At 55.2% G+C, this 14,096-nt stretch overlaps 1 protein-coding gene across 1 annotated transcript in view; it reads right to left on the minus strand.

The window, feature by feature from the left end:
- Pde10a (phosphodiesterase 10A) overlaps positions 1-14,096 on the minus strand; it is a 267,542-nt gene that overhangs the window by 47,952 nt on the left and 205,494 nt on the right. The window contains 1 exon segment of the mRNA XM_048354421.1: positions 4,517-4,645. Within this exon segment, the coding sequence (XP_048210378.1) occupies positions 4,517-4,645 (129 nt within the window).

Consider the following 14,096-nt stretch of genomic DNA (forward strand, 5'->3'; position numbering starts at 1 on the left):
ACGGAAGCCGATGGGAAAGAAGGCAACTGACACCAAGCAGCGAGGGGAAAGACGCCCGAGAGAACCCCCAGGAGCACTCCGTGGCTTCCCCACACGCGGAGTGCTCGGCGCTGAACGTCGGGTGCTTTGCGCTGGGTGGGTGCTGCTCATGCCTGGCTCTGAGTTTCCTGAGACACAAAACGGTGTTTTAGTCGCGGATCCACATCCCTAACGGCGGATGCAGTTCACAGGGGCGCCGGTGTCCCAGGGCTCGCGAGGCCGCCACGCCAACCCCAGGGCTGTGTGTGCCGCCACACTCCTCCTCGTGACCACGGCCGCCACACTCCACATGACCACGGCCGCCACACTCCTCCACGTGACCACGGCCGCCACACTCCACATGACCACGGCCGCCACACTCCTCCTTGTGACCGTGGGCCGCCACACTCCTCCTCGTGACCACGGCCGCCACACTCCCCCTCGCGACCATGGCCGCCACACTCCTCCTCGTGACCACGGCCGCCACACTCCCCCTCGCGACCATGGCCGCCACACTCCTCCTCGTGACCGTGGCCGCCACACTCCTCCTCGCGACCATGGCCGCCACACTCCCCCTTGTGACCGTGGCCGCCACACTCCTCCTCGTGACCACGGCCCCCACACTCCCCCTTGTGACCGTGGCCGCCACACTCCTCGTGACCGTGGCCGCCACACTCCCCCTCGTGACCGTGGCCGCCACACTCCCCCTCGTGACCGTGGCCGCCACACTCCATGTGACCACGGCCGCCACACTCCACGTGACCACGGCCGCCACACTCCTCCTCGTGACCGTGGGCCATTGAACTCCACGTGTCCACCGGATCCATGTTTGATGTCACACTCCTCGTGTCCATGGCTTACACACTTCTTGTGTCCATCCAGTCCTGTGTGTGCTGACACACTCCTCGTGTCCATGGCTGACACACTCCTCGTGACCATGGCTGACACACTCCTCGTGACCATGGCTGCCACACTCCTCGTGACCGTGGGCCATCGAATTCCATGTGTCCACCGAATCCGTGTTTGATGTCACACTCCTCGTGTCCATGGCTGACACACTCCTTGTGTCCATCCAGTCCCGTGTGTGCTGACACACTCCTCGTGTCCACCCAGTCCTGTGTGTGTCACACTCCTCGTGACCATGGCTGCCACACTCCTCGTGACCGTGGGCCATCGAATTCCATGTGTCCACCGAATCCGTGTTTGATGTCACACTCCTCGTGTCCATGGCTGACACACTCCTCGTGTCCACCCAGTCCTGTGTGTGTCACACTCCTCATGACCATGGCTGCCACACTCCTCGTGACCGTGGGCCATCGAACTCCTCGTGTCCATGGCTGACACCCTCCTCGTGTCCATCCAGTTCTGTGTGTGACACACTCCTCGTGTCCATGGCTGACACACTCGTGTCCATGGCTGACACACTCCTCGTGTCCATGGCTGTCACACTCCTCGTGTCCATGGCTGACACACTCCTTGTGTCCATCCAGTCCCGTGTGTGCTGACACACTCCACGTGACCATGGCCGCCACGCTCCTCGTGACCACCGAATCCGTGTTTGATGTCACACTCCTCGTGTCCATGGCTGACACACTCCTCATGTCCATCTAGTTCTGTGTGCTGACACACTCCTCGTGTCCATGGCTGACACACTCCTCGTGTCCATGGCTGACACACTCTCCATGTCCATCCAGTCCTGTATCTGCTGACACACTCCTCGTGTCCATGGCTGACACACTCCTCATGTCCATCCAGTTCTGTGTGTGCTGACACACTCCTCGTGTCCATGGCTGACACACTCTTCGTGTCCATGGCTGACACACTCTCCATGTCCATCCAGTCCTGTATCTGCTGACACACTCGTGTCCATGGCTGACACACTCCTCATGTCCATCCAGTCCTGTGTGTGCTGACACTCTCCTCGTGTCCAAGGCTGTCACACTCCTCGTGTCCATGGCTGACACACTCCTCATGTCTATCCAGTCCTGTGTGTGCTGACACACTCGTGTCCATCCAGTCCCGTGTGTGCTGACACACTCCTCGTGTCCATGGCTGACACACTCCTCGTGTCCATCCAGTCCTGTGTGTGCTGACACACTCCTCGTGTCCATGGCTTACACACTCCTTGTGTCCATGGCTGACACACTCCTCGTGTCCATCCAGTCCTGTGTGTGCTGACACTCTCCTCGTGTCCAAGGCTGTCACACTCCTCGTGTCCATGGCTGACACACTCCTCATGTCTATCCAGTCCTGTGTGTGCTGACACACTCGTGTCCATCCAGTCCCGTGTGTGCTGACACACTCCTCGTGTCCATGGCTGACACACTCCTCATGTCCATCCAGTCCCGTGTGTGCTGACACTCTCCTCGTGTCCATGGCTGTCACACTCCTCGTGTCCATCCAGTCCCGTGTGTGCTGACACACTCCTCGTGTCCATCCAGTCCCGTGTGTGCTGACACACTCCTCGTGTCCATGGCTGTCACACTCCTCGTGTCCATGGCTGACACACTCCTCGTGTCCATGGCTGACACTCTCCTCGTGTCCATGGCTGTCACACTCCTCGTGTCCATGGCTGACACACTCCTCGTGTCTATCCAGTCCTGTGTGTGCTGACACACTCGTGTCCATCCAGTCCCGTGTGTGCTGACACACTCGTGTCCATGGCTGACACACTCCTCGTGTCCATGGCTGACACACTCGTGTCCATGGCTGTCACACTCCTCGTGTCCATCGAGTCCGTGTTTGATGTCACACTCCATGCAGGAACGCACGTCATTTATGAAAATTAAGTTTCAGCTCTTCTATTTGGGATTTTGCAGGTTTTTTGGTGTTTGTTTTTTTCATTTTTGGTTGTTTTTTTTTTGCCTTTTTGCTCAGTAACAGGCTGTCTTGTGCACTGCAGGGAGACTTGTTTTTTGCTAATGTGAATGAGTTCTGTGTGTTGTAGGATGTCTTCCAGTAGTGTTGAGATAGTCATTCGCCGGTTTCTCTTTCTGTACTTTTAGTACGGGTACAATGACTTTCTGAGTTGAAAGGAACTTAGCATTTCAGGGATAAATCCTGTATGGCCCAACTATGCATCCGGGCCTCCGACCTGAAAATCTTAACGCAACGGGCCACTGTCAGGCTTTCAGTTTTAAAGGCCTTCATCGGCCTTTAGAGGAAGGGGCTTTTTAGTGGGGTGGGGGGGTCTGGGGGACTTGAGCCCAGGGCTTGGTGCCTGCTAGCTCAGTCGCTCTGCTCCTCAGCCATGCCTCCCTAACCCCTCTTCACCCTGGTTATTTGGAGACAGGGTCTCCCTTGTTGTCCTAGCCTACAGCTGCGCAGAGAGGCTTCTATTTCCAGCGCCCCACAGCTCAACGACAGGCATCCACCAGCCCGTGCTTCCTCTGCTGAGATGGAGCCTCAGGAACGTCTTGTTTTTGACCAAGGCCTCGGATGGATGTCGGGAGCTCTGACGGTGCTGATCTCGGTCTCGTGCGTGGCCAGGGTAACCGGCGTGCCTCACACGCGGCTGGGGGCTGCTCAGAGGTCCCACCAACACTGTTCCCGGCCGGTCTTGACCTACAATCCTCCCAATCTCAGCCTCCTGCTCAGCTAAGATAACAGGCACACCTCCCTGTCCCCCACTGTTGGCTAAAAAGAATCTTGCAGATGCTTTCCCTGGAATGGCCTTGAACCATGAATTTCCTTATTCTCTGTCTCCAGAACCCGGATTTTCCCTTTGGGGATGATTAACCTGTATATCCCATGCAAAAATCCCATGACCGAAGAGGACACTATCTGAAACACTTCTGTTTCAAAGCATTTCAGACAGAGAAATGTACCCTGTACCCCCTGTTTTAAGATGTTACCAAACTTGGCTTTCCTTAAATAATGAAGAGAGAAAAGTATGACCGCATCTTTCCTCATGTGAACATCTGCCCGCAGCTTTTCTGTGAAATCACAGCAGCACAAGGTTCACAGAAGGCGTTGGACCGTCTTCCCTCGACCTCTGTTTTCTAAGTCTGTGAGGGGTTCCTATAAGCCAATTTTAAAACGTTCTCGCCATCGCCATTGGTACCACGGACCCAGAGCTCTCATAACCGGACCTGGGGCCGGGGCCCACACACTGGGAGACGGATAACCGTTTCCTCTTTGTAAGTTAACTGTCTCCGTTATTTCACTGCAGCTAAATAGTAACCCAAGCTAAATAATAAAGTAAGCATCAAATAAAATCCAGAATAACCCCAGCTTGCACATTTTTCTATGTGATAGAATCCTCAAGAATTATTTGCCAATTTTTTTTAAGTCAAGGGTCTAATTTCTGTGTTTTTCCAATTCATATTTCTATGTTTAACTTTCCAATTTTAACTTTTTCAAAAGAAAAAAATGACAAAACATTATATGCTACATTTTGCTTTCTAGAATATACTCGATGCTCTCTATTTCTCCAGCACTGGCAAGGACAACTTGCTTAAAAATCAGTCAACACTCAAGCCGAATCCGAATGGCTTACCTTCTAGTTTGTTGTTTTTCCTCTTCAGCCATTTTTCTACCGTCTCTGCACTAACACTTTCAGAGACAAACTCATCTAATACCTGGGGGTGAAGAGAAAGATATGCCTTCACTTTTTCATCTGTCAAACCTGTAAAAGAAGTGAGAAGAATAAAGTTCACCTCTACAGCCTCGTCACAGGCAGGAGACACCCCCTGGGCTGCTGTGGGAGGGCGTGGAGCGGCAGGGCGCGGAGCGGCAGGGCGCGGAGCAGCAGGGCGCGGAGCGGCAGACCGCGGAGGCCGCGCTGCACGAGGGGGCAGGACGTTCCGTTTGCCAGGAAGGCAGGGGTTGGGAACTGTACGGGTGGTGATTAAGGGATCCTGCGAATATAATTAATGCCATCGACCTACACACACGAAATAGTTAAAAGAGAATTTTATATCCTGCGTGTATCTGTGTGTATATACACAGTATATATTTACATGCACAATAAAATGTTTGTGGAGATATAAATGTGGATATACATATATAAATCAAAACAAGGAATCACACACACACACACACACACACACACACACACACACACACACACACACACACAAGAGAAGGAATCTAGGCTGGGGATATAGCCTAGTGGCAAGAGTGCCTGCCTCGGATACACGAGGCCCTAGGTTCGATTCCCCAGCACCACATATACAGAAAACGGCCAGAAGCGGCGCTGTGGCTCAAGTGGCAGAGTGCTGGCCTTGAGCGGGAAGAAGCCAGGGACAGTGCTCAGGCCCTGAGTCCAAAGCCCAGGACTGGCCAAAAAAAAAAGAGAAGGAATCTAAAGTAAGACCTTCAGAGATTTTAAATGCAGTGTCTATATATTACATAGTGGTATGAGCAGTTTTCCAACAGCAAATTTCAGTGTTATACGTGGACCAATGTTGTCCTCTATTCTTATGCATTATGCCCTACGAAGTAGTTATTTTTGGAAAATAGTTACCATATAGTAAACACAAGGCAAATGAAACTCTATCAGTATAAGCACACAGAAGAACCTAGCATGACATAGACTATTACCAGTAATAAAAGAAATTTAGTGATTAAGTTAATAAATTCTTATGTTCTATGACACTAATTCCCCCCTTTCTCATGAACACTTCAGCCAGTGGTGTAACCGATGTTCAATTCACAGTCATCTTGACATTTGTTCATTGATATTCTTTGTAGACAGTTTCTCTAAAATAATTTTCACAGTCTAATGATTTTCAAACTAAGTAATTTTACATGCATTCATAAGAAACATAAAATTACATGTTTTCCATTTAAGTAACCCTAAACACAATTAGGATATGAATGGTTATTCTCAATGTTGATGGTTGCTTTTACTACTACTATATATTCTCTGAATTATTTTGATAAATTACAATCTTTAAGGATTGTTGGGTATAAAAATGCAATGGAAACCCATATTCTGAGACTGAAACGACTGAAAGGAACTACAACTTTGTCTCCAGGGAGTAGGGTGTACGCTGTCCCCAACAAACACAGAATTCACCTCTGTCCATTAACTGTGCCCAGACTAAAGTCCCAACTGTTAGGACTCTACAACAGGAGGGTGTAACTGAGAAGGCGAAGGGTTTCTTTCAATGCCACCAGTACTTGTTCAGTTTCAAGGTGCACATACACATAGATACACACACATAAAGAAAAATGAACCCCATGTTATTGAACTCAAGGTCCGCGCGTCCTGGTGGAGGTGTTAAGTTCAGTTTGAGAACGTCTCCGTGCTGCTGAAACACAAGAGGCTCACGAGAGGCTCACGAGATCCGCACGTGGTCCTGCCACAGAAAGCCGAAAGGAGAATCGCCGGGCGCTCAAGGAAACAGACGCACGCCTGGCCTCAGGAGACACCACACAGTTGCACGCGTGTGTGTGTCCTCCACACCACTCCTGAAAACTCCTGACACGTCCCTGACCTAGTGCCTTACACTTATTTTCCTAACTTTCTAACTGCACTTCACTTTGTGCTTTCTTTTCGGTCCATGAGGTGGGCACCAAAACGACAATCTGGAATCTGAACACATCTTAAACGCCAGTCCTAGGGTCCTCTTCTACCACCCCAAGACAGGCTGTCTGATTCAAAATTAAGGCACGTATCTGCCAGTCAACTTCCCTGGTTCTCTTACTATTACTCTAATTTCCCAGAAATCCAGTCTGGAAATACAAAGCTACAACTGACTCGTCCGTCCTTATCACCTCTTTGTGTTACACACCAGACAAAGGGCCTGTGCCCAAATCCACAAGAACTTTTAAAACTCAACGGCGAGAAAACAAGCAAAATCATTTTTAAAACGGGGCCAAGATCTGAATGGATAGCTCGCCAAAGAAGGTCTCCATGTGGCGGATACACAAAGAATACCGAGTAGTCACCGGTGAGCCCAAGTTAAATAAAGCCTACGTTCCGTTACGTAGCTTCCACACCAGCCGCAGGCCACAGCTCGGCGGCTCTGCGGGCGTGGATGGATGGAAAGCAGCAACAATTCTCCATCCAAGATGGTACGGAAAGCCGATGGGCAGCCTCTTAAATACACATGAACCCAACAATCACACTGATGCGACGAGGTGTTCATTCAACGGACAGGAAGCTCGCGTGCAGCTGCGTGTGCCCGGCCGGCACCCGGGGCCCCCATCTGGAATCCCCCCCTCGTCTGGGAGCAGGAGGCTGGCCGGCCGCTTCTGAAGACGCCGCCTTCGGGGCTGGCCTTGGGCGGGCGCCATGAACCGGGGGGCCGGCCGGTCTGCAAACACGGTGGCCTGCCAACACTTGCCCTCCTCCTGAACATTTCCCAGCTGCCTACACGATCGACGCCCTACACCGCCCGAGTGTGGAGCCTCTGGAGGTGCCCACGTGCCGGGGCTGTCACCCTTCGGCCGCGGGCACCGCGCAGCGAGTCCCGTGAGTCCCGGCGCGTCTCCACAGAGTGAACCGGCCCACACACGACTGGGAAGAGGATGGCACGAGCGTGTTTGCTGCACACCGGGCTAGTTTTTTACAGGAACAGCAGCCACACCCGCCAGTGCAGGCCCGGAGCAAGCGTCGGGGTCAGGGACCCCTCTTCTCGCTAGCGCGCTGCTCCTGCCCAAACCCCCAACCTGGACGAGATCCTTTTCTCTCTTACTTTCACCTAAACATCTTTTCTTGCCCAAAGAGCATAAATATCTGCATAACATTTTCTTAAAAATTAGAATCTCTCTACTTTGCCCTTTCCTAACTCTGACATTCAAGCACCATAAAACGGCACCGATTCTACACATACACCCCGGTACGCTACGTCACCTTGTAAATAAAAGTTCTGCGGACACACACTGTCCGTGACAGCTCTTTCTGAGCACTTACCAAATAAGGAAATGCATCAGTATGCTCCGCATTTCTTTTTGCCTTCTTTAAAAAGACTAACTTTTTATGCAATGAACTTAGACTAGGAGAGAAGCAGCTTCTAGTAGCACTAAAGTAGTTCAAGAGTTATGTCCCAAATGAACACAGTTAGGATCTGCTGTGACTCATGAACGCTGAGCATGGCAAACACCTGGTGCCTGAACCCACGCCAGTCGGAGGGCAGCGGAGCCCTAAGCAACTGTGAGACGAGACAGGGATGTTGTCTTAAGCCATTATATCTGTGTTTTGTTATGAGGCAACACAAAACTAACCCGCTTTTACAACTGAGATTACTTTTATTACAGTGACCACAGTCGAAACAGAAAGGAATACAACGCAACTGTGTGACGACAAACATCACTGCCAACAGATGTCAAGTTTGCAAAGCAAAACATTTTGCTTGGAAGTGGAACTGTGGCTCGACGTGGTAGCCCTCGGGGACAGCACCTAGGCCCTGAGTTCAAGCCCCACAACCAACAAGTGAGAGAGAGAGAGAGAGAACGTGCACGAGAGAGAGCTCTTGAAAACATCCTACTGGATGGAATCAAACTCGTGAGCGAGCACCTCGAATCTCCCAATCACACCTCAGCACCCAAGCACGCAGGGACGCCAACAGGGCTCCGGGGGCAGCGGGCGCCGATCCCAGGAGGACACCCCAAGCAGTACACACACGTTCCCCAGAGCCCGGAGACCGCGGTGCGCCTCCAGGCCGGGCCACGTGGAGAAGAGGTGCAGAAGCCCCACACATATTCGGTCCTGGGGCAGCCTATGGGGAAAGGCACTGCGGAGCGACAAGTGGGAAACACACCTGCTCTGTGTGCACCTACGTACAGACACTCCCCGACTTGCAGCGCCGTTACGACCTCCCAAACCGTCTGAGGCTAAGACAGGGTGAATTTCCTACGCCAGACCTGCCAGGCGCCACAGCGTAGCCACGCGGGGCTGCAGACCCCGTGCCGGGAGCGGATGGGAGCCAGCCCTGGCGGCCACGGCGGGGCACGGCGGGACCCGCGGCCCTGCGGGCACAGTCTAGGACAAGGTCACAAGTCAGAACGCAGAGTACAGACCCCACCGGGTGTCGCTCACGTGTGCACCACCACGAAGCCGAGAACACGGGCGGCTGAATCACCGCGGGGTAGCAGCCGCCCCGACGGTCTGCCACTCCGCCCGGACTGTGGGTTAATGAAAGCCCTTCTAAACTACAGCGCCTCCAGAACCTTCTCCTTGACAGGCTCCCCCGCCCCTGCACATGCAAAGCCTCACTCCTGTTCTGCTCGGGCTGAACCTCTCCAGTCATTCTCAAGTCCACCTCCTCCTTCGCCTGGAGGGCTGAACCCAGCGCCCAACTCCAGACCTGGAAGCCCTGCCGGCCAGGCCGCGGCTCCCGGCTACGCAGCGCTCCTCCCGCCTCCTGCGCACGCGGCCCGCTCTCCCCGGAGACGCCCCGTCCTCCCTCCACTCCCTCTCCCCGGAGACGCCCCGTCCTCCCTCCACTCCCTCTCCCTGGAGACGCCCCGTCCTCCCTCCACTCCCTCTCCCTGGAGACGCCCCGTCCTCCCTCCACTCGCTCGCTCTCCCTGGAGACGCCCCATCCTCCCTCCACTCGCTCTCCCCGGAGACGCCCCGTCCTCCCTCCACCCGCTCTCCTCAGAGACGCCCCGTCCTCCCTCCACTCGCTCTCCCTGGAGACGCCCCGTCCTCCCTCCACTCGCTCTCCCTGGAGACGCCCCGTCCTCCCTCCACTCCCTCTCCCTGGAGACACGCCGTCCTCCCTCCACTCGCTCTCCCTGGAGACGCCCCGTCCTCCCTCCACCCGCTCTCCCTGGAGACACCCCGTCCTCCCTCCACCCGCTCTCCCCGGAGACGCCCCGTCCTCCCTCCACTCGCTCGCTCTCCCCGGAGACACGCCGTCCTCCCTCCACTCGCTCTCCCCGGAGACGCCCCGTCCTCCCTCCACTCGCTCTCCTCAGAGACACCCCGTCCTCCCTCCACCCGCTCTCCCCGGAGACACGCCGTCCTCCCTCCACTCGCTCTCCTCAGAGACACCCCGTCCTCCCTCCACCCGCTCTCCCCGGAGACGCCCCGTCCTCCCTCCACTCGCTCTCCTCAGAGACACCCCGTCCTCCCTCCACCCGCTCTCCCCGGAGACACCCCGTCCTCCCTCCACTCGCTCGCTCTCCCCGGAGACACGCCGTCCTCCCTCCACTCGCTCTCCCCGGAGACGCCCCGTCCTCCCTCCACTCGCTCGCTCTCCTCAGAGACGCCCCGTCCTCCCTCCACTCGCTCTCCCTGGAGACGCCCCGTCCTCCCTCCACCCGCTCTCCCCAGAGACGCCCCATCCGTCCTCCCTCCACCCGCTCTCCCTGGAGACACTCCGTCCTCCCTCCACTCGCTCGCTCTCCCCGGAGACGCCCCGTCCTCCCTCCACTCGCTCTCCCCGGAGACACCCCGTCCTCCCTCCACCCGCTCTCCCCGGAGACGCCCCGTCCTCCCTCCACTCGCTCTCCCCGGAGACACCCCGTCCTCCCTCCACTCGCTCTCCCCGGAGACACCCTGTCCTCCCTCCACTCTGCATCCTCGGGCCACAAGATCATCCTGGGGCGGGGGGGCTGTCATGTGATCCCCTGCTGCCCAGCTGCAGGGTGGGGGCCCCCCTCCCCGGGTCAGCTTCCCGGTGGGCCCCCCTCCCCGGGTCAGCTTCCCGGTGGGCCCCCTCCCCGGGTCAGCTTCCCGGTGGGCCCCCCTCCCCGGGTCAGCTTCCCGGTGGGCCCCCCTCCCCGGGTCAGCTTCCCGGTGGGCCCCCTCCCCGGGTCAGCTTCCCGGTGGCCCCCCCTCCCCGGGTCAGCTTCCCGGTGGCCCCCCTCCCCGGGTCAGCTTCCCGGTGGCCCCCCTCCCCGGGTCAGCTTCCCGGTGGGCCCCCCTCCCCGGGTCAGCTTCCCGGTGGGCCCCCCTCCCCGGGTCAGCTTCCTGGTGGGCCCCCCTCCCCGGGTCAGCTTCCCGGTGGCCCCCCTCCCCGGGTCAGCTTCCCGGCTCAACCCCTCCAGCCCGCAGAGCCCAGCGCGCTCTGCACCTCCTCACCGGGGCAGCTGCAGAGCCCCCCCCCCCCCAGCCTCGGGTCCTAGGGGATCTACTTCCTCTTCCTTACTCCCTCCCTCTGGCCGCCTTCCAGCAAATGCCCAACCTTCCCTCTCAAAAATGAAAGTAGGAAAGAAAAGCGAGTCCCCCCTCCCCCCTCCCCCCCCGCCCCGTGCGCAGCGGTCCTCCCGGTCCACGGGAGATCCTGCGGGGACGACGGTGGACGTCACGGGGCGCACGGAGCTCCCCACGGCAAGGTGGGGGGAAGCGGCTGTGGACACCGGTCACAGGGCGGTACTGGACACCGCGCACCCCCTCCCCAGCCCGACGCGCGCTCCCCATCGACAGCTGCGAGCCGGGACCGCGCGCGTCGACGTCTTCTAGCGACTCCTCATCTACAAAGCCGGCGAGTTAACGTGTAGGTGAGTGAGCATATGGTTCCGAGCAAGATCTAATTAAAACCACACGGTCCTCTGAGGTCTGGCCAAGTCTGTGTGAAAGACAACATCAGAAAGGGAAATACCACAAAAGAACAGTAGCCTGGGCCTCCGGGGGCCATTTCACCGTTTCTGGCACACAAAAAAAATTAGTTTGCTTCAGCTATTTAAGAAACAAATCTTTACAAGAGCCATCCATGCCTATCTTTAACTGTGAGTTGAAAGGGGCCGCGCTTTTCAGATTGTCAAATTTCACTTACATGTGTTAGTCACATAAAACTAAATATATTTATTACAAGGTCTACGAGAAATAAGAAGCGGGAGAATTTCTGAACTTCTATTTTGAATAGTTGCCAAGTTATAATCATTGTTTATCGAATTCTAGGGGAAAGATAAGGAAAGTATTTTCTAATTACTGAGTTTTTATTTCAGAAAGTGGACACCCCAGATAACTAACATTTCTGGGAAGAAAAATGGTTCTAACAGAAGTTTAAAAGTTGGCTGTTGATAAGTAAAGTATAAAAATGTATTTGGAGAAAAAGACAGCAATAAGTAGAAAGTAGTAGTTCCTCTGTTTCTTCAGGAGAAAGAGGAGGGAGGGAGAGGGGAAGGGGCGGGGAGGTCATAACCCTTGGAGAAAGAAACTAAGCTACTGTTCTTTGCGAAGTTTAAATAAAAAATAAGAAATAAAAGCTTTTAGGTTGTTGTTTGTTTTTTTTTGTCATTCTTTTGTTTTGTTTTCTGCCAGTCCTGGGGGCTTGAACTCAGGGCCTGAGCACTGTCCCTGGCTACTTCTTGCTCAAGGCTAGCACTCTGCCACTTGAGCCACAGCGCCACTTCCAGCTTTTTTCTGTATATGTGGTGCTGAGGAATCGAACCCAGAGCTTCATGTGCGCTAGGCAAGCGCTCTACCACTCGGCCACATTCCCAGCCCAGGGTGGTTGTTGTTTTTTTTTTTTATTTTTTCCTCCTCTGTAAAAACTAAGAGATCTCCTATATTAGAGCGTCCACTGGAGATCTCAGAGGTGAAGATATAAAACTTTACTTCCTAATCTAATTTCACTCAAGGAAAATAATAAAATAAAATGTTCTCTCTGAAGATCTGTGCTAGGAAAGGCAGCTAAAGCCTACCTGTGGAGTGGAAATGACTAGACTGGCGCGGCATTCATTTGCTCGCCAGGTACGTTACGGCCGTGAAGCTGTCCCGACGCCAGAAGCCGTGTTTACATTCACAGGGTGTCATTCACGAGGAAACGGAACGCTCGGTTATTAAACCCAGGCGCCTCCGGGAATGCGATCCGGTAGGTCTCCGACCGCCTGTCTCGGGAGCTCCATTAGCATGGCTCTCCCGGAGAGGACGGGGGTCAGTATTTTTTGTAACTCTAAGTTAAAGAAACACGTGTCCAATGTGCACTACCGGTACCCATGGCGTGATTACACTGACGCCCTCTTGTACTACTCCGTGTTGCATGAAACACGTGACCGACGGTGCCCATGGTAGGCGACATGCCTGGAGAGCGAGTTCAGACCCCGGTGTATTAAATAACGGGTAAATGCACACAAGCGCCTCTTGGAGATGTGCTTGAGGACGCCGCGGTGCGTTCTCGGCCCTGCCTTCTCACTCCCGCTGCGTGTCCCCGGCACCGCCGCGCCCCGCCACCCGCGTGCCCGCACCGGTCACGCTGTCGTGCAGGCAACAGCGACCCCGCGTCCTTTGGAGGGCGAGCACGCGTCGCGGTCAAACCCCCGGACTGCCGGGCCTTGGCCCCCCGCGCGGCGAGGTTTAACCCGCCGAGTCCGCGGCGGAGGCCTCGTCCGGGGGCTGGGCGCGGACGGGAGGCCCGTTGAGCTGCGGGTGGCGCGGGGCCGGCCGGACGCCGCGGGCCTCCAGACGCCGGGGAGGCTGGGAAACCGTGACTTCAGAATACCACAGGCTCGTCACAGACGCAGGTTTCCAAAGAGGGAACACAAGCAGAAAGGTGTACGGATATGAGAAGGGCGGGAACAGAAAGGGCTCTGAGAGTGGGTGATTCTTCACAGACGCAGCTGCAGACGGCGGTGTAAGGCTGGCTTCGGTGTCTCGGCACCCGCGTTACGGGGAGCTCTTGGGGGCCATCTTACGCGAAAGGTCTGCAAGATGATGATAAAGACTCACTCCACTGTGACCCCCACCCCCGGGAGTTTAGGATGTGATCGATACGGTGGCGGAGATAAAACTGCTTAAGATGGGTCGTAGAAGAACTGGGAGGACCCTACTCCGATATGGCCGACACCCCACTTTTCACACCTCTGTTCCGCTGGCCGAGCACCCCTCTAATCGGTGGATAACGTGGTTCCATCAGCCACTCCAACAGGCAAGACTGCTCTGCCTCACAAATGCCGGCGTTTGAGTGAGCTGAAAGCTGCATGACCAGACGCAAGGCAGAACATCAGGATTCTTAGTCCAGCAGTATTCTATACTGACACAAGACCGGGCTGGGTCAGAACCCTCGTGACACCGACATCGCTACATTGCTCTCCTACGACACCCACCTGACAGACAGTCATTCCCAAAAGCCTCCACGAGCCTGAATATAAGTGAACGCGAAGCCCAAGGAAGCTGGGGAAAAATACAACCAGATTTCCTAAATGAGTTTTTTAAACATACGCTCAGTTTCAAGAAA

This window comes from Perognathus longimembris, chromosome 9 (assembly GCF_023159225.1).
Source record: "Perognathus longimembris pacificus isolate PPM17 chromosome 9, ASM2315922v1, whole genome shotgun sequence".
Taxonomy (NCBI): domain Eukaryota; kingdom Metazoa; phylum Chordata; class Mammalia; order Rodentia; family Heteromyidae; genus Perognathus; species Perognathus longimembris.